At 38.9% G+C, this 27142-nt stretch overlaps 1 protein-coding gene across 1 annotated transcript; it reads right to left on the reverse strand.

Moving 5' to 3' along the window:
* Positions 1-3710: 3710 nt before the first annotated feature.
* On the reverse strand, positions 3711-24689 carry cabp7b (calcium binding protein 7b). The gene is made up of 5 exons (XM_036529183.1): positions 23656-24689; positions 8220-8363; positions 7160-7272; positions 5957-6104; positions 3711-5784 (listed from the first exon to the last, which is right to left on the reverse strand). The coding sequence occupies exons 1-5, from the start codon at positions 23762-23764 to the stop codon at positions 5657-5659; spliced, it is 642 nt and encodes a 213-aa protein (XP_036385076.1). The 5' UTR covers positions 23765-24689; the 3' UTR covers positions 3711-5656.
* Between the last annotated feature and the right edge of the window lie 2453 nt (positions 24690-27142).

Raw genomic sequence — 27142 nt, forward strand, 5'->3', positions numbered from 1 at the left:
TCCTTACTTGCTCTACCAAGCTGCTCATTTGCAGGTACAAATCTCCACAGCTCCAGACTATGAATAAGGCTTGGATCCATTGAGGAGCGTAATATCTATGTATGGTCAGTCTGGCAGAGCAGACTGAACCCAGCCTATACAGTTTATACCTTTTATTTATAACTGAATTCTATTAGAAACTGAGTTTTTTTGATGTGCTTCCAAAGAGTGTAGGTCAGTAGTTGTCTGAATGAAGTGAAAAGTGTGAATCTATTACAGGAAGGCATCTTCCACTGATAAGGGTTTGGATATCTTGAAAGCATATAGTTGTGTATTGATATCTGCAAAGGACAAACAGACCATGCACGCACACACACAGACACACACACACTCTCAAAGGACACAAACACAGTGCACATCTACACATGCACACATCAGTAAAATTGGCAATCGATTGCCTCAGATTGCAAGACACCTCATTATCAGATTTTATATGAACTGGGGCAGTGGAATTTTGTGGAATTCAGTTCTGAGGTGATTTTCTTGTTTGTTAAAATGGCTTTGTTAACGGTTGTGTGTAGGGAGGGAGAAGGGCTGCTCACTCAGGGAGAGATCCAGACGGAAGTTCAGATGGAAAGCTTTCTTTGGGGAAATATCTGACACTTTTCCTCACCGCCTCAGATTTTTCTAGACGCGTTTGACATGTTGGCCAAATACTATAATTACCATTTCTGGGTACATATAGGACTTAAAACACCTAAAAATACTACTCCAGGAGTACAGTTTGGTTGTAAGTTACTCCCTTGATGCTGTGCAGCAGCCAGATCAGTAAAAATATTAAGTGAAATGTTGTTGAACACATTTCAGCAGAAGAACTTATCAGCTATCAGATGCTATACACAGGTTTTCTGGTTCTTGCTCAGACTCTAAAAGGCTTATCAAATATTGCAGCACCAGGAGTTTGCTCCATTAGGAGTATTTTTTTGTGCAGAGTTGACCTTGGCCTTCACTCATATCAGACTACTCCCAGTGGAATGTGGTGTCTGGATTAGGGGAGAAGCTGGTGAGGTTCATGGTAATGAGTTGGTAGGTTCAAGTGGATGGGGCCAGTGGGGAGGGGGGGTGACCTCATCATTTTGCCCTTTTATCATGGCAGTTGAGTAGGCACAAACACAGATTATTATCTTATGGAAGCGGCACTCCTCTCAGTCAAGAACAATCATCATTGTTTCCTTTGAGCCTCTCAGCTCTTGCAGCCAGTGATGGTCATTACAATATGATCAACATAAAATCTCCCCCGCCCCCCCCACCTTGGTCCCCAGTGAATGGAAGTCCACAGGTCAGAGTTCAGCCACCTCTAAAATGTATCGAGACCCAGACTGCCATCAGCTTCCTGTGACCATGTGTCACTGTCAACACTCAGGGACAGCTGTCCGTCAATCAAGCAATTAGACAAATCAGCTCTCCTACTGCTCTTAACCTTACAGAGACACAGGGCAAATAACAGCAGCATAAATTTAATTTAAAAAATTAAAAACCTGCAATGAATTTTAATGGGGGGCTAAGGACGTGGCATAAATAATACTAAATTGATTATCATACATGGACGAAGAAAGGTATAAATATTTATTATATGGACATGTTAAGATGAACTTTGGTTTAATGTGAAAAATGCATGTGATAAATGTGGCTTGAACTTTTTACTTGTCCTCAGTGCCACATGCATTGTTTTTCCTGTGCCACACAGTTATCTCCTTATGGAACTTTGTATGTTAATGTCAAATTTGTTTGGACAAAAAAGTTGCATGTTGGTTGCATGTTACTTTTATTAACGTCAAGAATCACCTTACAAACATTTTCAGCTTATAGACAAGTGCATTTCCAGTTTCCCATCACAGTTTGTTTGAAATACAGTGACTTCAGAACAGGCTGAGTTCACACGCGTCTTATCGTGTAACAGTTGGTTTTAAGCTGCAGACACACAGACAGTACAAAGACAGACAGCTTTGACTGGTACACTTAGATTACTTTATCAACATTCCCAAATCATGTTTCACACACAAAAGAAAATTACACTCTATAATCATTTTGGTTTGAATAATGCAACATATGATGTAATATTGTACACATTATATTTGCTCTATATTTATTGGCTCAATGTAGTCATACACTGTATGTATTTTACTTTTTACACAAGTTATACTCCATGAAAAAAACACTTCATGAAAAAATTAATTATTTGAATGAAAATGAGAATGCACTAAAGTTACAGCACAAACACTGACAACCTCCTGCTTCATGTGGTATTCATTAACAACCTTTATTGAGCCAGGAGAGTTGACATCACACCTACTCTTTATACAGTTTTCTCGAATATCATTTGTGATAAAAAGTGAACAAGACAAAAAATATACTTTATTGTGTTACCATAATTTTCTAGTACTATATCTCATACTATAAAATTAATCTTTATGGAGGATTTTTTCTAACTAAATCAAAGTAGGAATAGAACTATGTCTTTTAGTGCAAAAACAAAATCAAAGCTATTGGTCTCTAATATAATGAGCAATGACTTCACCATAGTTCACATGAGACACCTGATAATTTTCATAGATTATTACATTCTGAACATTATCATTAATTACACATACCCCCATGCCCTGTTTAAAAAAATAGACTCGTGTCAAAACAAAACTTTGTCCATCATGATATGTTAAACTGACATTAAAATTATATTGTATTTTTGATGCTTTGGAAAGTGGGTCTATGATATGTTGCTTATTATCTAGCATCCACAGAACAATGATATTCACTGTACAAAGTACCATGAACTAGAAGATTTTTTTGCTATAATAACTTTAAATTGCATAATAAATATAAATGGAAAAAGAGACCTTTAAAGTTTCCACTATGCCTGATCTCTATACAAGACTGCAGTTCTTTTGGGGTTGTTCACACTGGAATGTTGTGAAATATATAAATTACCAAACATGTACCAGATGAAGACTGGAGGTGAATAAAAACTTTGAACCATAGTGATGTATTAGTCCTTATGTTACATGACAGGCAGCTAAATGCTTGCACAGAGTCCGATCTGTTATTGGCTTTGCATTGATCATTCTAATTAGTGCCAAAGTTTTGGATTAATGAGCTGTTACACAGGCAAAGCATGGCACATTGAGGCGATTATGTTAATGTCATGTTAATGTGGTTACATCATTGGAAGAGAAAAATATAAAGCACAACAAATGAATTTAATTTAAAAGACCCAGATTCAGATCTAACCACAAGGTGCTTTCATATTTGATTCCTTAAATTTTTTTCATCAATTGCCAAACACATTATATTGTGAAAGAAATGAACACTTAAGATTTGTATATAGCAGGTTTACTGAATCTGGACAGTTATTTCGAGAATTATTACATTCAGTTACACATTACCCAATGTCTTACTGTTGATTATATTGCTTTTTTTTTCAACTCAACAATAAAATATGTGTTATACATTTTCTAATTTATATTCTTATTTTTTGTAATTATTTCATAACAAATATGTGTTTAATGTAATTATTATAAAATTTAAATATAAAATTGGAATTATTATCACTTATCATCACAGGCAGTAACTTTTAACAATGATCCTGTATGACATTTACAAAAATGACATGACACACAGTTCCAACACAGAATCCTGATTTGTGACATGAGAGAGGATGGGTAGTGAAAGGAAGAGAAAAAAAAACAAGGAGAAAAAAACACAAGAAAAAAGGAGTGTGTTGAGGAAAAAATGTTTGGCAACAAAGATCTCAATCAGGGCTAATGATTGAGTTTATTGTGTTGTCTTTCTTATTTTTGTTTGTTTTTTCAGTTAGTAAAGTGGTGAGGTTAACATAAAGGAAATACATTTATTTTATCCTTTGAGACAGTCTGCGGTCTGAGTCCTGCTGTGGTACAGAAAGGCCAATCTTTCTCAATAGTATCCATATCCTGTTATACCCAAACTATGGGGCAGAGTCTGATGCAATATTGAATATTTATACTTAACTTTCTATTTGTAAATTTACAAATATTTACACAGTATCAATATTTTATGGATATTTGACATAATTCCATATTTGTCTAGAGGTAAATTATAGCCCATGTTCAGAAACGTAATCCACATTTGTAACATTGTGTCTACGGGAAAACAGGACTAAATTCCAGATTATCATTTATAGTATGGTTTCCAGGAAAGAACACTGTCATTAAGTTGGGACTGCCTGTATTTTTGATGTGACAATTGATAGTATCAACACTTCATTTTCCTTCAGTCCAGCCTGTATACTTTGGGTTGTGCTAATCTGTTTGAGATTTTTCTCGTTTTCAGTGCAGTGGATGTGTCTGTGTTTCTCGTGTGTTGTTTCCATGTAGCTGGTGAAGTGATGGGCTCTGATATGTGCATCTGAAAAGGCAGTTTTTTGGTGATGGGCTCTGATTGGTGCATCTGTACAGGCTGATGTTTGGTGATGGGTTCTGATAGGTGCATCTGTGCTGTGGTCATGGGCTTTTACAGGTGTGTCTGTAATGGCTGTTTTGAGGCAATTGGATCTTACAGGTGCATTTGTTATAGCTGTTGTTTGGTAATGGGCTCTGACAGCTGCATCTGTAATGGCTGTGTTGTGGCCATGAGATCTGATGTGATGGTTGTCTACTGACCCTACCTTTATGTTCTCATGGTCTCACTCTCTGTGGTGAGGGACCCACATCTGTCAGGAGTCTGTAATCCCACAACACAGTGGAAGCACAGAGGGCTTCATTCCCCTTACAAATTCACTTCTGTTTCTGTTGAACTGACTCATCATGCATATAATAAACTGATTATTTGCTGATAATCAGACGGTCATTTTTAATGCTCAGTTTTTATATATTGGCAGAGTGGAATTATGGGACATAAGAAATGGCAACACAGATGAGAAGTCATGTGACATTGCTCCATAGCACCCCCCATTTCCTGCTTCCTGTGTGATAGCGTGTGTAGATAAGGGGATCCCAGTTGATTTGTCCTGGTTAGTGTGGTTTATGGCCCATTTCTGCATTAGGATGATATACACCAGCTTGTCTAAGGACACCTGATCTCATTTTTCATGTAGATGTATCGTAAACAGCCCTTAGACAAAATCCCTTTTCTTCTTCCTTCCTTCTCTTCATTTCTGTCATTCTTTCTGTCATTCTTTTCTGTCATCCCCCCATTCATTCTTTCTTTCTTTCTTTCTTTCTTTCTTCACTCTTGTCATCCTGCTTTACCTTTCTGTCCGTGTCCTCTGTAGAGTCTGGATGGCAGTTTAAGGACATGCAAGCAGGTGTTTCCCCATGCCACTGTCTGTGTCTTCTTTCCATCTTACTGGGTCAGACAGAGAAGGGTGGCAGTGTGTGTGTGTTGGGGGGGTGATCTGTGCTCTGTGCTGATTGGTCTGCTTCTCTGTTAGGGGAGGAGATCTGTGTGTCTGTGATGACAGATGGCGGCGACAGCCATTTTAACACCGTGCCCCATGAAAGGCCTTGTTTCAGTTCCATTGTCGTTATTTGTGTTTTGTTTTGTTTTTTTGCTGTGTCACTGGTTGCTGAGTCTCTAGTTTGAGGAGGCTGTCGCAGAAGGAGAACTGGTCTGTGTGTTTCTCGTGTGAAGGGAGGAGGGGTTTTTACTTCATGCCTCTACGCAGCATCTGATTGGCAGCGATGAGCATGACGCTGATGATGAAAGCGATAGCAAAGGCACAAATCAGGCTCTTCCGCACACACGTGTGCTTCCCTTGCTGTGTGGGGCTAGCTGTGGATATGGAGAGAAAAAGAAAGAGAGAGAGAGATAGGGAAGAGAGGGAGAGACATCTCAGACAGAAAGCAACAAGGATATATGAACAAAACATATGAACAAAGGATATATTTGCATTATATTTTGTGTGCTTCAGATGTTTGTGAGCGGAAAGGTCTGAGCTGCTTACTGTCGATGTCGACCTGGCACTCAGTACTCTCCATGTGACTCTCCTCTGTCATGATGATGTTCTCGATGTCTTTCATAGTCAGGTGATCACAGAAGGTGTCGTAGAGCAGCCGTTTCAGTTCGTCCACCGTCAGCTTCTGCATGTCACACTGAGGGCACGCAGGAAATGGGTGAACTGCCTGCTAGTGTCAGCACTGCAGAGTCTCATACGAACTTCTGTTGCAGTGTTATATGGGTGTATTTAGATATTCTATATGGACTGCTGGCTGTGGGAAGAGGACGATTGCCACAGACGGGGCTAGGTCACTTTTGTTCCCTGTCATATACAGCAGGTAATTTGTTAACTTGTTATAAATTAGCTCTTCTGATGTGGCTTTAATTTCTTTTTGTTTTTTTTGGACATGGACTTTTTGATTTTTTTCGACTTTTGTTGGTTGGCAGTGTAGCATAGTGATTAAGGAGCAGGACTTGTAACCAAAAGGTTGCAAGTTTGATTCCCTGCTAGGGCACTGTTGTTGTACTCTTGGGTAAGGTACTTAACCCACATTGCCTCAATAACTATCCAGCTCTATAAATGGATAACATTGTGAAACAAAAGAAAAATGTATGTAAGTTGCTCTGGGTAAGAGCATCTGCTAAATGATGTAGTGATTTCCTTTGTACTTTGCCATGTGTATGTGCATGGTGCATATTTATTTATTTATTTTTTGCTATTTGTCCAGTTGTCAGTAGAAGTGAATTTGAGCTCTTTGGAAGGAAGGAAAGTTTATTTCATAATGTTTATTATTTTATTATATGGAAAGAAAAGTATTATATCTTATTATAAACATAGCATAATAATAATTTAATATCTATAAACTATAATCAGAAGAAGGTGCATAATCTGGCACTTTTTTCTATATTATTAATGCTGCCTGTTGAGTTAACTTCTTTCAGAAACTCATTTGATTTTCACTCCTTTGGAAACGATTAAGAAATTACTGTGACAACAGAGGCATGCTGGAATTCCTCACCTTTTAATGGGTATTTTGCCTCTGTCTTGTGGTAATTTTAATTAGTGTGATTGGTATATTATCTCAAAATGTGATTATGAAGCCCCAGGAATATCATTTTTTCCCTACTGAGGGCATATCTGATGGTGGCTCTAATTACCTCTGCTAAAAGTGAGAGAGTAGACTGTCACAGGTATTGTGATAATGCTTACCTTCCAGAACACTGAGTCGAAGTCTGTTCCATGAAACTTGTCGGGCATTCCGGCTGCTGACAACTTAGGGCCCAGCAGAGTGACGAACTCTTCAAAATCAACCTGACCATCACCTGCCAATCAACAGAAGGAAACAGGAGACAGACAATCAGCAATAGTTTATAGGAACACACTTGCACATAAATCAGCAAGGATGACGTTTTATCATTAATTTATCATTGATGAGTTTTATCATTAACAAAGAGGAAACTATTAGTATATTCTTCTGCACAATTTTGAAAATGTGTCTGATATACTGAAGGTATCAGACACATTTTCTGATATATTTATGATTTATTTATGATTTCTGATTTATTTATTTATTCAATTTATTTATATCAGGGACCATGTACAAAATACATTAATCTCAAAAAAGAGGAAAGATGCTTTGTACAATTTAGAAACATGTATGCATTTGCACAAAATGTATTTGCTTTAAAATTATTACACAGTATTGCAGCAATCTGGCATGAAGTTAGAAATTCTTGGGTTTTTTTTTCCCCACGAACCCTCAAGAATCATAATAAATTCATGGCATGATTATATAAATTGCAAGTGGATGAAAAAGGATCTTAATTGTTTTTAGATTGCCTCTTCATTATCTCACAGACAATGCCCTGAGTCTTGAGAGATAAGTGCAGAGGCCATTTGCTGAAATCTAACATGCCACTTTAACAGTGTTCTTATTGTCAATACTTCACCTAACTCTTCAACTGTCATCAAATGACCGTGGATTGCCTGAGGACATCTAATAGGTATTTGAAAATTAGACCCACGGAGAGTGTTTGTTAGCTACACTGAATGGCTGCACATGCACAGAGCAGCATGTACACGGCATTAGCATGCCCAAGAACATATTTTCATACAGGGTTTCACAGAGGACAGATGTAGGTGCCATCGAGATTCCAGTGAGAGTACATATATGCCCCCCCAGCCCCCAGGACTAAACTAACATAGCAGTGTCCTAAACCCTCCCCCACCCTACACCATGACAGTGAGATGGTAGTGCCCAGTGTCTGACCGTCCATGTCCAGTCTTTGGATGATGACCTCAAGCTCCACCTCATTGGGCATGTACCCGAGCGAGCGCATGGCCGTGCCCAGCTCCTGTTTGGAGATGAAGCCATTCCCATCGCGGTCGAACACTTTGAAGGCCTCGCGGATCTCTGCGGGAGGGAGAACTGCATTCAGAGAGGCAGAACCAGCAGCGCTGCATATGGCACGGTAAGGCGGCCTTCAAAGCAAAGGAGCCTTTCATACGGCAATCTGCTCTCTTCTCCTGCGAGAGGCACCTGGCACAGCACCAGCATCTGGTAGCATTTCTGTGGAGGATTCGGTTTCGCCTCCAAAATCTGTTTTCCTTTAAAAAAAAGAATAATGATGCAGACGAAATGAACTAGTGGCTGTAAATATGTCAAATCAGAAATAGTTTGGGAGACTTACAATATTTGCTTACTATATAGCAAGAAATATGTTTCCAAGATTTAATCAATATGCCTGCAATGTAAACCAAAATCTGCTGCATCCATTAGAGCATATAACAATACCAGTTATTACAACATCATATAAATGTTCATACAGCATAGTAAAAAGTTGGAATTACATCTCCTTGTTTTCCCCCTTTTTTATGCAACCCTGTTTTTTTAAATTGTTAATTGTGCATTAGGCTTGTCTCACTGCAACAACCTCTGCACTTGTGCAGGAGCAGTGGTGCGAAATGCAATCCTCTGACATACTCACATGCAGCCAACAGCTACTCTTCACATTACAAGACACAGCGTTCTACTCTGAAGTGGAGGACAGGCCCTACTCAACTGACATCATCCAAGCAACTCCCATGTCAAATCATAAGGCTCTTGAAAGTGGTGAGATGAGGTAACGTTGGCCAGCCTTCCCACTGCTATCCCTACTGTGGAATCCCACTCGTTGTCGAACAAATGACATGGCCAGTTTCAAACCCCGGCCATAGGGAGTGCAGCCTGTACATTTTTACATATATACTAACATATGGCACATATTTTGGATTTCAGATTATACCTTATTAAGTTAAGAGTTGTGTTAATTGAGGCTAGTTTTTTCTCTTTGAATGCATATACTATACTGATTTACAAAAAGATCCATGAAGCTGAGCTCATGAGAAGACTTTCTGTTCAGAAGATTTACTGAAAGTTCTGTCCCTCATGGGGGATGTATGGCCCTGAACATAAACTCTCAGGCATGGGTCATTTTTCACCTGCTGTAATGCCATAATGTCATATTTCCAATAACGAGATGTGCAGCACTCTGGATATGGGATAGAACATATGTAGTGGCATGATTATATGAAGACTTGTGCCATATGACACCTATTCTGGTCATAATTAAATCAGTTTTAAAGGCATCTTTTAAAAAATACAGGCTTGTATTCATCCAAGGTTATTTGTCACTTTCTCTGTTAATTGCTTAAGGCAGGATGTGAATTGCACAGCTGTTGTGAGCACATAAATCTGTCTTTCTCCCACAGTGATATGTGCACCATTGTAAGGATAAAAGACTGAGTGTAGGTGGGCTTAACAAGAAATATGACACCACATATACTGTCAAGGTTTCACAGGCAAGGCTACATTTCTAAACTCTGGTTGTTCTGCAGTGAGATGGCATTGCTGCCCCTGCAAACTTGCAAACCGGTATCTCATAAATGCTGGCTGTCATGTGATATTAGCAAAGTGAAAGGCCAGACAGAGCAGAGGCTAAGGAGGGAAAAGGCTATTGATCACTGCTTGCTGAGAGTGTGAAACTTGTTGAAAACAAAGCCATGGTTCTATGAACAATCTCTCCACAGGTGCTCATAAAAACTGAAATTGAGCAATGCATTCAAATATCACTAATGGGTTGTACGTTTTCTCATAGGAGAGCTTCAGAAGAGTGCAAAAATGCATTTAAAAGCCACTCAAAATCTCTCTGTTGGTTAAAAAGCCAACATTTGCTCTAGTTACATAGCATCCAACACGTGTAATTTGAAAGCACAGAACTCCTATTCAAATGCTCTGGACTGCTAAGTGAAAAAGAGGGACCTCAATCCATTTCTGAACAAGGGATGTATCTTGAAATTAAACACACATATGCATATAATACAGACAGACAGACAGACAGACAGACATACACACACACACACACACACACACACACACACACACACATACATGTAAACATATGTGGTTGCAACAGGCCAGTTATTATGTGCAAGACCAGACTAAGCTCCCAACCAATAAGGAGACTCTCCATCTTGCCCCCACCTGCTCCATTCCCCCAGTGGCAGCAGAGCAACAGGACAGCACAATAAGCTGACACCAGCACAGACTTTAATGTGTTTTTAAGCTGCTTGAAGGGGATGTTAAATGAATCTGAGTTGCCTCCAGGCTATATAAATGCTGATAGAATAATGAATAATGAGTAGTGATACCAGCGGTTCATTTAAGAGCTACTCCCACACCACTCCTACTCTACCTTTTCTTCTGATATTTCCTGACTTACAAATAAATAAACACAAGTTAAGGTTTAAAAGACATGAGAGCTGGTGGACAGCTATTAATCCACACAACAGAAAGAAGATAAACTAATGGTTTCTGCCCCTACTAAAATAAGCATGGGAATGTTAAAATTGATTTGTCAATAATGGCCAATGACAGTTGTTAAGTATAGCCAATGACACACAGCGGCAGCTGACAAATAGCCAACAATAGCATTTATTACGTAATAATAGGCAGGTATAGGCAATGATAGCTGATGACATGTGATGAAAGGTAATCATGGCACCAGTGGCGGAACTAGAGTTTTATACATGGGGTGGCCAGGGGGTGGCCAAGGCTACTTCAGGGGGTCCATAGACCATGACAGAAAATTAGTGTGTAACCCTAACCTGGCATCTAAGGAGAGTGAATGAATCCCATGATTGCTGATTAGAGGTAGAAGTGATAATTCACTTAACCCGGAGTTTTTCAATGTGGCAGATATGTGGTCCACTAGGGTTACTTCACTAGAATTCTTTAACATACTATGAATAGCCAGTGTCTCTACCTTGAAACTGCAGCTCAATTTCTTTCTCTCTCACACACACACTACACTGTACTCACATACTGGAGAGACTTGGGTCACTGTTTTCATGAATATATAATCTGGATCTATAAGTGTTGAACATCCAAAATATTTTCAAAAAATAAAGCTCAAGCAGCAAGATGATAAGATAGCATTTGTGTGTGACATAATTTGCATAGCATATTTATGGAAGTAAATTTACAAATAAAACACACTGAAATTTGACATACCAGGTATGACCAACTTGTACAGACCTCTCTGATCCATCCAAGTCAAGCAATATGTTTTTTTCTGTCTGACTGAAAACACAAGATACGTCTGCACAAAATATTATCAAGCAGAAATGGACTTGAAAAAGAAAAATAATTTTGGTGCCCACCAATATTACAAACTTAAACTATGTTCCCTGCAATTATTGCAAAGTTGTTTTATTCAAAAACTTAAACTTTCTCAACAACAACCCCTATTTAACATATAGTAAGTGCATTTTTGTTTGTTACTCAAGCTTACATGCATTTTACAGGCTTTGTTGCATATGTAACTTATTTGTTGTCCTGTTAGTTACATATGCAACAAAATGGTAATGTTACTTTAACCCCCATTACTTTTCAACCTCCATTTCTCCGCCAATTTACACTGTACCTTAAAATCAACTACCAGTCACAAGTTACTAGTTAGATCATGACAAGCCCTACTCTGCAGTAAGTAGCTAAAATTTCTTACACCTTAGCAAGATAGCAAACAGGCTATCTGCAAATTGTGGTAATCTTTTGAGTAACGTTAACAGATTGCTAATAATTGTTCAGTTGTAAAGTACAAAAATCTAACTGAGTTAATGGAATTCAAATTGCTAAATGTAAACTTGCTGAACACTGACAGCTATAGTAGTCCACACATACCCCACATTAGCTAAACACTCGTATACTGTAACTTACGACACTGCACTGTATATACGTGGCGTGTATTACTAGCACAGATGTAAACACAATGTTAGGCTAAATTGGCAACCGATCTCTCTTATCTGATTGACTGACTGTTATGGAGCCCAATTGCCAATATGCATCTACACAGCGACTCAACTTTCGTGAAAGTTGTTCAGGGAACCTAAACCCAATGCAAAACCTTAAAACTTACTTCAAAATGGTGCTTTTGCCACAGGTCTGCCATAGTTGTGTCAGTCGCTCGTATGACTCTTGAGCTATGGAAATATTCTCTTTTCCTCATCCTTGATTTGAAAAAGGCGCTGCCGGATGTCAAAATAAAAGCTTCCTTCAACAAGAGGTGAAATGACATGCCAATCAGCATCAAACTGCCAGTGATAGCAAATGAAATTTTAGGGTGGCACCGGGGGTGGCCAATCAGATATCAGGGATGTCCAGTGCCACCCCAGACACCCCTCTGGCTCCACCACTGCATGGCACATGACCTCATAACCTGTGATATTCAATGATAGTTGAGGATATCCAATGACAACAGGTAAAAACTGATGATATCAGATCATAGAGACAATGATAACTAGTGATACCTCCTCCCTTCTTCTGATAGAGGTATCAGATGACAGCTGCTGAAAGTTCATAACAACAGTGAAAGAAGATCATAGCTTATGAGTCAGAGATAGCCAATGATAGCAGATATCTGATGATATACAGTGATTACAAATACTAACTATTAGCAGATGGTAATTGAGAGACAGTCATCAGAAATGATTTTCATTAGAAAAGAGGGACTTATCTCAGGCAGACATGTGGGATTGTTGTCAGGGTGGAAGATCAGGCTGAGAACCAGCTGCTTCCTGTTAATATCCCTGTCCATGGCTATCTTTCCCTTCCCTCAGAAACGGGGTGTGGAACGTGTCCTCAGCAGGCTTTGATTGGATCAGTGTGAGAGGACTAGACGCATAGCAAGTGCGGATAATTTCACCTAATAACCTAATCCATCTCATTGGGAACTAGAGGAAATAATAGATGCATCAAAAGTAATTCCATTGTTGTTCTTTAAGTATTTCCACAGTGTTATGGTTGAACACTGATATGAGGGGAAAACCATGCATTGAAAGATGCAACCATGCAACTGAAAGAACCATGTAAAAAGTGCATAGTAATTACACAATATTTATTTTGTTGCTGAAGGCTGCATGAATAACAAAAACATAATTCAAATGTATTATCCAACATTTAGGACAAAATACAAAATAGAAACAATCAATCAGACCTGCAGTTATTTGATATGTGATATTTATTGGTTTGATTTTTATTATATGCCCTGCATGTTGTTTATTGTTTTTGTCATGTTCAGTATTCTTCAGTTAAATAAAACTTTACAAATGAGATAAAAAAATATTTTATTATTATTATTATTAGTAGTAGTAGTAGTAGTAGTAGTCACCATTGGATTCAGTCTCAAATTCTCTTATTCTCTCAGTCTCTATTCACTATCTTTTAGTTTTTAGCTTTTGAGTTCCTAAACTAGTTTATTTACTTTTCTTTAGTTCTAATGGGAGTTGGGTCAGCATCTCTCACTTCCTGCTCCTACATTAGCTCTGTTTTCCCACTCTATGACGTGCTCTTTGCTCTTTGATGTGGAAAAGAAACAGCTGGACTTCAAAGATGCTTTCGGTATCCCTGAGGTCTGAAAGTGTGTAAGAAACTCTCAAGCGCTCGGAGATCCGGAGATTTTAAAAGCTTCTCCTATTTCACTTATATTGTACAACCAGCTAATCTGCAGAAATACATTAACTAAATCAAGGACAAATCATTATCTTTTGGATACCATCATCACCAGATCCAGGGGGTTTTGGTAAAAGCAATGAGACATGGGTACATCAAATAAGGGTTTGGAACCCAGCCATGTTATGACATTGCATAAATGTTAAGGTGAATGTTGTAAAAACGTGTTTTATTGCCCTCAAGCCATCTGTTCTCTTTAAATGTTTCAGGTTAAGTGCAACATGTGTTAAATGGTTCTTCAGACTGAGATATTCTGTTTTTAATATGAACCTTTGAAAATACAAACATTTGAGAACTTATTCAAAATAAAGAAAAAAAAGAGACTTTGTGTTGGAAGATGACTGAGCTGGTTTGGGTTTGTGTTGGGAGGTGAACAAACTGGTTTGGATTTGTGTTGGAGGGGGACTAGACTGGTTTGGCTTTGTGTTGGGAGGTGACTAGGCTGGTTTGGCTTTGTGTTGGGACGTGACTAGGCTGGTTTGGCTTTGTCCACTGCTATAGATTTGTTGACCGTCTCTGTGCATCAGTGACAAAAGTCTTCCTGCTTCTGACACCGCATGTGCAGCCTGGTGTTTTTACTGGTAGTAGTGATGTACGACGCTATTAGCTTGAAAAATGCTCCATCTCTCTCAGTGCTGCAGCTGCCAAACCCGTCATCTGTGAGTGAGCATTACTTGTCCTGCAGTAAATTACCCCCCGTCTCCAAGTGCCGCCGTTCCTTCCCCTCATTAGCTTCATGTCAGTTTATTTGTTTACTTGGGTTTTTTTTTTAACTATAGAAAGTGCTTAGAGTCATTCCTCATGCCCATAGCCTGCGAGACAGCAGTATAAATAGGACAACAAGAAGTTTCTGAAGGCATGCTCAATCTCAAACAAATACACGCACAAATGTTTTCGCCTTGTAATTATACACACTCATTTACCCATTTCTGTTTTCTGTTCTGTCTTTGCGACTTGAATTGAAGATTTTAAAATACTTGTAAGCTTGGTAGAGGATGACTACGTTGGCAAAATATCTATGTTACAAATGTGCAGACAGTTGTGCTGTAGGAGCTAAAATCTGTGAGTTTCATACTAGATGGGCTAAAAGCTGACAGCTTCAGGCTAACAGGGTTAAAACATGTGCGTATAAGACTGTAGGGACTAAAAGCTGTGAGTTTCAGTAAGCGCAAAGAGAAATGGGATGCACCTGCAAGAGGTTAAAGTGAAATGTCTCATAGATGGATCTCAATGCCTCTCTGTCAAGTTGGGCTTTCTCATTGCGCAGCATGAAAATGAATTGCAAGGCTGATATTTCAGCCGTGAGCATTCAAGTGAAATGCACGGACCAATGTTAGGAGAGCTGAACAGGGCAGGTTGTCTGTGTTGTGTGAGATTAAGGATTCACTTCAGAGTAATTGCATAGCGATGGAACTTTGACTGGGAGGCTCGTGGCGGCTGTCGGCTGTGGATGCACACAAAGAGGACTGATTTAGAGTTGTGGAAAGTGCACAAGCCCTGCATTCCCAATGACTTCAGCACTATAAACCCCTTGTGTTAAGCGCACAAATATCTCAGCGACTTCAGACTGTACAGCACCATTCAGAATAAAGGCTTCAAGCCTCTTTGTCAGTGTCATCTCTACTCTGTATGAGACAATATTTGTTCCAAAGCAGATCCCTTCACTGTCAGCATATACACCATCTACTGACTCAGTACAGACCAACCTATAAACCCACTTATTTAGTAGAGACCAACATATATACCAATTGTTTCTTTACATATCAATATAAATCCCTACTGACTCTATACATAGACATATACAGTATAAGCACATTCTGAACACAGACTAACATATAGATCCCTACAGAATGACATATACACAATAAAATACACACAACACACACATTGAAGTGCTCATTAAATGCAGGAACTTTCAATCTCAATCTGTCTTTCTCTCTGTTATATTCAGTATCCATTGACCCATATATCAATTGATTGGATGTACTCAATGGAACACAGCTTTTTTTTCTGCGAAGATGATGATACAAGCAATCTAACAAATCTAACAGAGAGAAGCAGCACCTTAAATAATTCTGTTTGAATGAGGGTGTTTTTATTTTATGACTTTGGACAGGAAGAATGATTTTGTTTTTGTTTCCGTTCCTCAGAGATAAAAGCGTTGCTTTTTCTCACACTGCTGTGTCGCTGAGCAGGCGCTCCAGTTTTAGTCACAAATTTGCGTCCAAATCTGAAGTGTTCTCCAGCACCAGGAACAGCTCTACACTCTCACAAACATCAATTATGCATTTCCAGTGACAGTTTCTGAAAAGGGACAGCACAGAAATCACCACTTAAGTGAAGACTACTCTCGGAGTTCCACAGAACTGCTGGTGAATATTGTGAAGTGTTTTGGTTATTATCTGATTTCTCTCATCATAAATTCTATCGCTATTGTTTTCCCCCACGTAGCTTTTGTGGAGTGCTGTCAGCTGCTGCATTTTAATCACAGCTCTCCTGTCCCATAAACCAGGCAGACAGACGTCCTGCTGTCTGCAGCATCTCACACCGGAGAGAACACTCTTCATCTTCCTTATTTTTCTTTTGTTTATTTGAAGAAATATGTGAACAACGCAGTCTGGGTGCTTTCTCCCAAAAAAGATAATTCCATAAATTTCACAAGTGATTTACTTTGAAAAATAATGTATAGGATTCATTTTCTTCAACTTATTTTTTCTCAAAGCTTTGACTATTTTTCTTTCTTCCTTTTTTATAAAAATATTATTATTATTATTATTATTATTACAACTACTTTCTTTTTTTGGCAGATTTATAGTTATAATTTCCAGGAAGGGGTGTTAAACCTAGACGGCAGTGCAGTGATGCTGAGCTCTCTCTCATAATGCCTTCTTTATGGAGGACGGCATGACATTATCACTCTGCTGCCATTAATACCTGATACATCATTTCTCCCAGTGTCCTGGAGCACCCCCTTCCCCCAAGCCATGAACAAGTGCCATATCTGAGCCTGAGGGTTCTGCTGGAAGTCTGCTATAGAAAGCCTCTCTCCTACTGGACATGGGTGCTTTAAAATGGGTGGGCTGGGGTTCTGGTGTATGGCTGTTCACTTTAGAAACTCTCCCAAAGAGGATTATTTTCCTGAGATTACCCTTTGCAGCCTGTTGCTTGTAGGAATTAAGGTATTAGTATTAATTATGGGTTCATCTTATCATTTATACTGATTGCTGTACTCACTTTTGAATCCTTCATCTGCTTGTTGAGTACAGTAACTGCTTGTTTTTTCTTTGGGAAAATGATGTTACTATATATCATTGATGATCTAATTATAATTACATCTAATTCTAATTACATTTGGAATTACACCTCTGTTACTCTAAGTCTGGTTTAAATGTGCCTTGTCTCCACTGGGCTGTCCATCACTTGTCTAAACCAGATAGGACAGACACATTTGGTTAGACAGGTCAGGTAACCATCTACATTGGAAATTGCAGTTGATCTGAGAAGGGTTGTATTGTCAAGGTGAGGTTTCAGTGCAGTGGAGGTGACTCTTCACTTGAATTTTCTCCTACCTATTTACTGTTCAAATATTGGTTGCTTAATTTACTTGCAACAGAACATTCTCCCTTTTGCTCACTCCCTTTCTCTCTTCTTCTCCTCTGTCTCTCCTTCCCTCCCTTCCTCCCAAGCGGGACAACCTGCAGCACACTTCCATTTGTATCCACAGAAGAAAGCAGCCTTCTGCAAAAGTGTTAAAATGATCTGCACTCCACCAGAGCACAGAGCGTTGGAGAAGTGACCTGGAAGGCTGTATATCTATAGACCCTGTGGGACACCTGCTGAGAAAAAGAGAGCGATATCTACAGACACTGTAGGACACCTGCTGAGACTCAGAGAGAGAGGAACTTCTGAGATCCCATCTATCGTCAGGAACATCTCTACCTGCAGCTGCCAGATCACTCACATCACTCTCTCACTCGTGTGGAGTCACAATAAAGCAACTTTTTTTTTTTTTTTACAGCTCAGTTATTGATAAACCTGACACTTGTTTGAAAGCTGCCTCTTTTCATTCTTACACTCAATTACAGGTTTTGCAGTTGCAGTATAATCATCACCTTCACCCTCACCACCATGACAGTCATCACAATGGCAATCATCATCACCATCACCACTGCTATCACTGCCAACATCATCACCATCACCAAACTTCACAATCATCAAGATCGTCATCTAGAATATCATCATCATCATCATCATCATGATCACCATCGTTATTATTATTAGATACTGTGTGTCTGTCATATAGCTGAGGGGAAAGAGCTTCATAAGGCATGACGGTAGAGCCTGGAGAGGTGCTGAAATACAGCTCAAGCTGTTTTTGCAACAAACCTCCAACCTAAAAAAAAAAAAAAGCACAAACACCAAAAAATGGTATTTTCCTCTGTGTTCAGTTTCCTTGATATTTGTATTCCATTACAAGTCAGCCCAGATTCAGCAAGCAATTTTGGGACAATCTGTTTCACTGAGCTTTTCAAACTGTTCAGAAACCTGTATATCTTTTGAAGTGTAAAATTCCATCTTCCACTGACCACCCAGAGATGTAATCTGCAGTTGTAAAGTCTCTGTGACTTCATTACAATTGGGTTAAAATTTGAGATACAGCCCTGCTTGTGTGCCTTTGAACAGGACACCAGACTATCTATAGCAATGTGCAGTAGCCATATATAGTACGACACAGTGCATACTCACTTGTACTGTTACATAGTAACATGCTTTTTTTCCCTAGAAATAACATGTCAGTGGAATTTTTACTTGCTTTACTCATTACTCACCAGCAGTGCTATGACAAAAGAACCTTAAATCGGTTAATTCCCACCCATTTTTCCTGTCGGTCGGTTTGCGTTCCAGTATTTTCATTATCTCAAGATATTACCCAAATATATCTATAAATCTAGATATATATCTAAAATATATCTATAAATATATACAGTGTGTATATCACAATATATTCTATTTCTGCTTGCTTTGCATTAATATAATTTAAATGTATTTGTGATATATTCTTGGGCTGACTAACATATTTTTCAATATATTATGATATATATCATTTTCATATGGGTTTATATATGAACAAAGTGAAGAAAAGAAACCTTGTTAAATGGTGTTATATTTTTTACTATCAGCATTATTTTGGGGGGAAATATTATTTCATGATTATATATCAATAACTCCTTTTCATGAACTATGTGTCATTTCGTGAACTGCATGTGACATGTTTTGCTGAATTAATATCTAATTGTATACATGTGTGGTATGTCATCTGACACAATGAACATCCAGATGTACAGTATACATGTGTAGTATTTAAGCTGACACAGTGAATATCCTGTTGTATATGGACAGGTTGTAAAAAGTGAGTTCTGTAGGTCATCACATGTAAGAAACTTGTAAGAGTAGATGAATAATATTCTCTGGCGTTGGTCTGCATTCTTTGATGCTTGTTATTATGCATCAAATTATATTACCGTATTAATGTGTATCTGTGTAGACAATTGCCTATCCCCATTGAATGCACTTTGTTTAAGTCACTCTGGATCTTTGCTTCTCTGAAGTTGCTTCTGCCAAGTGAACAAATAGAAATTAATGAGCATTTTCCAGCAACTCCCATCTCCATCACACTTCACTTTTAAAGCTGAAATGAATCTGCAATGCAATTAGTGTGGTGGTTAGTATTTACTGGATAAAATATAGTGATAATATTCATTGGATGAAAGAGGAGGGAAATTGAAATCCACTTGAATTCATCCCACTACATTGCTGCAGATTGGAATGTTAGTAACTGGGATCACCTCAAAGCTATGGGCAAAATGAAACAGATGTCATTAATGCAGGAGCTCATCTGACCTCCGCTGCTCCTACCGTATGATTACTAGTGTCTATGGTGCTGCAGTGCTGGACAGAGGGTGAAGGGGGCTGCTGCTCCTTTCACAGTCAGGTCCTTCTCACAGGCTCTGACATGATCAGACCCCTCCCATAGCCATAACCTTCTAATGACAATGGCAGTCCCTCCCCTCATATAACCACGCCCTCCCTGTAGTCATACCCTTTCACAGTTTCATTCCTCTCACAGATATACCACTCTTAGAGTCTTGTCTTCCACTCTTACAGTTTCTCCTGTTACATGCGTATTTTACCAGTGATTGCACTGAAAACCCCCAGGCTCTCTGCAGTGATTTCTGGACTTAACTATGGCTAGGAAATCTGACAAGCCTGGCATCTCTGCCTTAAGCAACACATGCCATCCCTGGCACTGCAAACACATTTTTTAATCCAATGGAATGAGTGAATCTTATTTTGACTTGGTCATTTAATCCAGTTCACAGTGGCAATATTGGCTGGCAGTCTCTCTGATGCCAAGCCCATTTTTCACTGATGAGTTAGAATCTCAGTATAGAACAGCTGTGCCAGTTATGGTGCCAGGAAAACCCACTGACCAAATTCCATTACGAATGCATTGGGGTACTGAGATTTTAGGATCAAGTCATCTCCAATTGTTTGGACTCCCACAACACAAGGTTCCTGATGCTGATTCCATTTAAAATGATGACAAATGGATTTTTAGCTCTGGGATTGGCTGTTTAGTAAAAGAAAAGCATCCTCTCCACCTGCCTCTGGAACATTAGTCTGGCGTTTCAGTAGATAGAATGCTGGGATTTCCACAACAGCAGCTGAAATACAGCAGCAATGTATTTAGATTGCAGGGCTATCAGTGATGTTAATCTGTCAGGGCTAGATTCTGCTTCATTGTTTTAACTCCCTGGGAATGTTGCCAGCTAACTGCATTGCTGTGGATTTTGCACAAAGTGTCATCCATCCAAAAAATTTTTACATGCAAACCGCTGCCAGGATTCGGAGATTCCTGCTCATTCACACAGAGACATATCATATCTTCTTTGTGATGCATTAATTGAGCCCACACTGGATAAAGCAATCACTGTTTACATCCTGTGATGATCAAGATCCCTGTGAGATTTACTGAACTGGGGTCAGAGGTCAGAGTGTATTGTTCTTTCTAATGTATTGTGTAAATCATAAAACAGAGTGCCAATATTACAAAGGCTTATCTTTGTATTCTGCATATTTTGTTGCTTATCTGTGAGTCTCAAATTTATACTTACAACTTCCTCAGTGCCTTTGTGAGGTCCAATAGTTAACTGTGCTTACCATTTTGGTTGCATAAAGCTTTTGGTTTACAGAAAAATCAGTTTACTGTTTTATTAGTTTTGACTGTGTATGGAGTATAAATGTGGCTACTTTAGAAATGTGACTGCTTTATATATCTCAAATTATTCATGAAATCCATTTTCTTCGTAGCTGGACATTTACACACCTTCCTGGTTCTAGGGCACAAGAGCAATGTCCCATCAGGATCTGAATCTTTAAACATCTACACTGGTGTAATAATCCCCATTCCTGCTGGTGTTTGAGTGTTTGCTATCCTTATGCACTAAACAGTATCAAACTAGCTAAGCAGCATTCATTTAAATATAAATTTCTGTCCAATATTTAATGTTCAATTAGTTTTTTTTTTACATCATGTATTGGTGGAATTACCTAAGGCATAGATCATTGAATTGATTGAATTTTTGCTCCTTGTAGGACTGGAATGCTTCTGAGCTAATATACTTGTGTATATTAGTGCTCAACCAAGCATGTGAGATTTAAAAAACATGACATGTTAATCATTAAAAGTTGATCTTCCATTTTAAAAAGAATTAGATACTATTGTGTGAAATGGATTATGGGATATTTTTGTCAGCAGTACAGATATACAAATTCATCCTATCATGACAATACTGTGTAATTTCCACAAGCAGCATTTTTACTTTATCAGCTACTACATCTTCAACAAAAATTACAAGTGATGTAGGGTGTAAGGGGTAGGGGCAAGAACACTCCCTTCATTGTGTATGGTGTACAGTGTAGTAAGGAGGGGTAAGAGAGCTCCTTTCAGTGTGTGTCATGTAAGGTGTACAGCACATTTCAGGGGAGACATCCTTGGGAAGAGCGTCTGTACCCTTGAACAAAAATGCATGATCAAATTTCAAGAGGAGCATAAGTGTTAGATGTGTATTGTCAGGGTACATTGGAGGTGTCATTTTTTTGTATGTATTGTGACTTGTAAATGTGATTCATACATGTGTGTTGTTTGTGTTTGAATATGTACTGTATGTGCATATATTGTGGTGTATTGTATGTGCATGAGTGCTTGTTGTATACATCTTGTGTGGTGAACTGCATATGCGTAAGCGTATATCCTGTGGTGTGTTGAATGTGCGTGAGCACTTATTATAGTTTTGTAGTGTGTGATGTACTGTATGGGTGTGAATGTGTATTGGATGTGCATATTGTTTGATGTACTGCATGTGTGTGAATGTATATCATATGTGTATTGTGTGGTATTGTATGCATGTGAGTGTTTATCATGTGGCCTATTTCTTTATTGTGAGTACATATTGTAAGTATGTATCTGTATATACATACATACAGTATGTACTCACATTATGTATCTGTGTAAGTATGTATTGTAAGTGTGGTGCACTGTAAAACTGTATAATGACCTGCATACACATCACTGTGGGTCTGGTCAGACAGAGAAGAGAGATGAATGGGTGAAAGTACATTAAACATTGCTGGGAGTTAAACATAGGAAATAAAACACTTGTTAACAATCTCTCAGAAAGAGAGATTTACTCCAGTATAATTTTTCCTCAAAACTATAATGGCTAACCTTCTCTGGAGCTCCAGTCTTAAGATATAGCCTCCCAATAATCAGACAACTACAGCACAAGACCATGTAACATGTCAGTCCTTACACACACACACACACACACACACACACACACATACAAACATACATATGCACACACACTCACAAACACACACACACAAAGACTTATCTTTCAAGACACCTCAATGACTAAACAAAAAGTCTGTTAAATGAATTGGGTTAATCAGTTAATTTTGACGTGGTGGTTTCTTGGCGTGGAAACTGATATTCAGAAACAGAAGCAGAGCACTCCCTCACTGTAATGTATTTTTACAAAACTTCTAATTTAAAATGAATAACACATATTTTATACACGCAGAGAACTTGAGATACTTTTTATAAATATCATCCCGCAAATTGCTGTCCTTACTGCTGAAGAGCAACATACCATCAGTAGTGTTTCTAAATGAGTTCTTGAATTAAAGGCCGGGTGGACCCTCACGGCACTTACGACACCTCATTCAATTTGTTGCTCTTAACAGGTGTCAGCGTCTTGCAGTATACAGCAGCGTTTCCCCCTTAATATTAGGCTACTGTTCTACTCTGAGTTTCCTACAGAAATACAATACACAGCCTCGTTACTACACAACATATGCACACAGTTTACTGCGACCTGAAACAGACAGATAGACAGACAGACAGACAGATAGATAGATAGATAGATAGATAGATAGATAGATAGATAAATAGATAGATAGATAGATAGATAGATAGATACATAGATGAACAATAATACATATAAATAAAGTGAAATATGTTACAGGGGTGGGGGAGGGGGGTTGGGTAGGGAGAAACAGATTGACAGATCGATTTTTATGAAGTCACACTCACCCTCCAGCTCGTCCTCTGGGAGGTTAATAGGAGTCCGGTAGGAAAGGATGTCTGGAATAGTGCAGAGCCCCCTGTACATGAAGGTGGATGTGACTGCACGCACTGGCATTGCTGCGAGCGAACCCCAACACCTGTGTCGCGATCTTCATATAGTTTCAGTTTACTGACCGGAACTTTGCTGTACCCCACTTGTTGTTCAGGACAGGTTTTCAAAGCTCAGGTTCTTAAACAAGCTGAAATCTGATTTCAGCTCTTCGGTTTAAATTTCCAAATTTTTGGCGTTGAGGTAAAAGGAAAAAACAGCTTCATCCAAGGACAGAAAAGCTGGAAAACCGGAGCAGGTGTCCCTGTCGTTAGTGCAACACAAACAAAAACGGAATTCCCCCAGCAATAGCCATTCAAACTTCAAAATAATAATAAATACATATTGCATACCAAGATTGCATCAGATTTGTCAGATTTGTCAAAGGCTACTTAAGAATATTGCTCCAAGTTTTATATATGTTTCACATTTATATTTATTTTACATTATTGCACAATTAATTAAACGATTCTCCTTCTTGCTAGCTTCCTTTTACCGTTCAAAACCCTCTTCCCATAAATCTACCCAGCTAATTTCACGGTGGTTCCATATGTAGCGACTGTCAAGCCTTAATCGTTCTGCATAACAAACACAGACAGAAAGAACGCCAGACTGTGAATTAGAGCTCCTCGAGGCGTCGGACTACGTTTGTTTTCTACGGCTTAATTTGGGTTTCATTGCACTTGAAATAAATCGTTTCTACTTCGATGCGCATCACCAAACCTATTATGCGTTTAAATCCTACAGGTTGTAAAGCAGCCAGTTAAATTTTTCTGGATCTAGACTTCATATGCTTCGTATAGGTCTATTGTCCATGCTTCTTTTTTCCATTTTCGTGTAAACATATTTTCCAGTCAAAAACAGAGGTGTGAAATGGTCGTGGAGCGCGATCAAAGCAACCCTTTAACTTTCTTTTTTTCCACAAAAAAATAAATACATCTTCTCAAATTGACGTGGCTGAATCCTGACAGCAAGTACTGAATTGATTTAAGATCAAGCCGGTCTCGCCATTGTGTTTTCACCGAGGGGCTTTTCTGCTGCGGTCCCCTGCGTTTCTCTCCAGGTGAAGGAACGCCCTGCCTTTCTCACGCTCGTGTCGCCTCTCACCACGCTGCCGTCTCGGTCCCTGCTCCGCGCTATCCTTGCTCAATTCGCCAGCCTTTACTCACCGCCCGCAGCGACACACGTGGTCCCCTCAGTGCCACACAAATGAATAAAAAATGATCTTACAGTACATCTATGGATGAACTTCACCCTCGCGTTTCTTCGGTAGAAATTAATTAATTTTAGTGAAACGTTATGCAAAAAATAATTCTGAGATGTTCCTGCCTTCAGTGATTATACGCCCGCTGCAGTCACATGGGAAATTAAAATGCGAGACATTATGTCTACGCAAAGTTAAGTGATGTAAACGCTTAGTAATAATCGTCAAAACACGGCTATCGATCTTAATTGTAAGAAACGCGAATCTACTTTTTTATCTTTCACAGTTACGTTTTATGTGGACCATGCATATGAGTTATATTCCATTATGTCTGTGTTCTGTATAATATATATATGTGAGCATAGAGTATACTACCTGTTAGAGAGATAGGTAGAAAGAAAGAAAGAATTGGCCTCATTCATGTGTTCAAAATAAACTGTGCAGCACTGTGACTGTGGGCCAGAAAGGTGTATACTTCCTACCCTCTTTCATTGGTACATATAATGCAGAAACTTCAAATTATGAATGCATTGGGAAGTTCTGAGGGAATATTCTGCCGTGTTAAGACAGAATGACTGAATTTTCATTGCACAAATAATCTGTAGCAAGAGACAGGTGATGTTGCCTTGAGAAGCATTTGATTGATGTCATTCTCCCATTTGAAATTTGGGTTAAAGAATATCACACTGTTAATTCAGGCTGATAAAATTCATTAAATATTAATTTAAGGAATGGCAGCTTCCTTCACTGCCTCCACTCCCTGGTGAAGTGAAAGTACTGACTTGAGGCTTCATGTTAATATACCTGCTACTGTATAATAGACACTGAAGTTTTTCTGAGAAATGACGAATACAAATTCTGGATTCTCGATAATCTCCAGTGTGCTCAAAGACTGACCAGCAGAACATTTTCATAATTCATCCATATGAGTACCGAAGCTTTAGACAAGAGAGATTTCAGTCTTTCAGACTTTCAGACTTTGAGACTTTCACCCTTTCTTGATAAATTTGGGGAATAGACATAAAATATTTAGAATATGTTTGGCTAGTGAGGGTTTTATGTGTTGAACAAACTGCTCACTATTGCACACAAACAGGATGCAGGAGCACCAGAAGGAAACGTATTTCACAATTTGAGCCAAATGTGTAATTGTACCTGAGCTTATGATACACTTCCAACAGGTGCCCTTTCTTTCTGTGTGTGCAGGTTGGTGAGTTTCTGTGTGTGTGGGGGATGTGTCTATCTATTTGAATCTATTTGAATGAGTGTAATGTTTGTGTGTAAATGCATATGCATTTATATGAGTGTGTGTGTGTGTGTGTGTTTGTGTGTGTGTGTGTGTGTGTGTGTGTGAGTGGTTTCAGGAGCAGCTCTCTCTGTAGCAGAAGGATTCATGCAGCCGAGTAGATAGCAGTCCAGTGAAAGGCCTGATTCAGTTGCATTCTCCTCACGCTCAGCAAGCAGGGAGCACCATGGCTGATACCATCTGCATCTCTCCTTTCTCCTCTCTCAGGGAAGCCAGCCTGTATCCTCATTCACAATCAGTGCTGCAGTTAGTTTATCCGAGCATTTCACACGCTGTCCCACACGTACACACACTGTCCCACAACAGAGTGCCCCCCGCCACTCTCTCTCTCTCTCTCTCTCTCTCTCACACACACACACACACACACACACACACACACACACACACACACACACACAGTCCCACACCATAGTATATGGTCAAAGTTTACTGCATGTCTTGAATGCAGAGTGTTCTCTCTAATGCACAGAATAACTTACTATACCCAAATACCCAAAAGGATAATGCAAGATATCCATTTGGACTGTATCAGATATTTCATAGTTTGACCTCATGTGGTAAGACCTGTTGGATTTCAGTCAGTGTCTGTATCTATTGGTTCCAGCTAGGGAACTACATGGCATTTACTCTCATACTATTCAAAATGTCACGGTCTGGAAAAATCAAAGCATTGAGAGATTAATTGATATTCAAAAAGGCTATTCCATGCTTCATAAATAATGTGAACCACAAATGTGATGAAAATTAAAATCTGAATAATAAATTCATCAATAAATGATTGTTTCACAGAGCCACAAAGCTAAAAAAGGCTTATGTCTTCCATGTGGTTTACTTAGTTCACACGGTTTCGTGTGTTGGCGTCACACAAACGTCTCAGTAGGGCCTACTTTGCTGT

Source organism: Megalops cyprinoides, chromosome 5 (assembly GCF_013368585.1).
Source record: "Megalops cyprinoides isolate fMegCyp1 chromosome 5, fMegCyp1.pri, whole genome shotgun sequence".
Taxonomy (NCBI): domain Eukaryota; kingdom Metazoa; phylum Chordata; class Actinopteri; order Elopiformes; family Megalopidae; genus Megalops; species Megalops cyprinoides.

What these genes read in the sequence shown, in the direction of transcription:
- cabp7b (XM_036529183.1), bottom strand. Translation starts at nt 23,764, where the DNA reads ATGCCAGTGCGTGCAGTCACATCCACCTTCATGTACAGGGGGCTCTGC. An exon ending in CCCAGAGGACGAGCTGGAGG is followed by an intron (nt 8,364 to 23,655) that starts GTGAGTGTGACT and finishes TCCCTCCCGCAG; the next exon opens with AGATCCGCGAGGCCTTCAAA. An exon ending in CCAAAGACTGGACATGGACG is followed by an intron (nt 7,273 to 8,219) that starts GTCAGACACTGG and finishes GTTGATTGGCAG; the next exon opens with GTGATGGTCAGGTTGATTTT.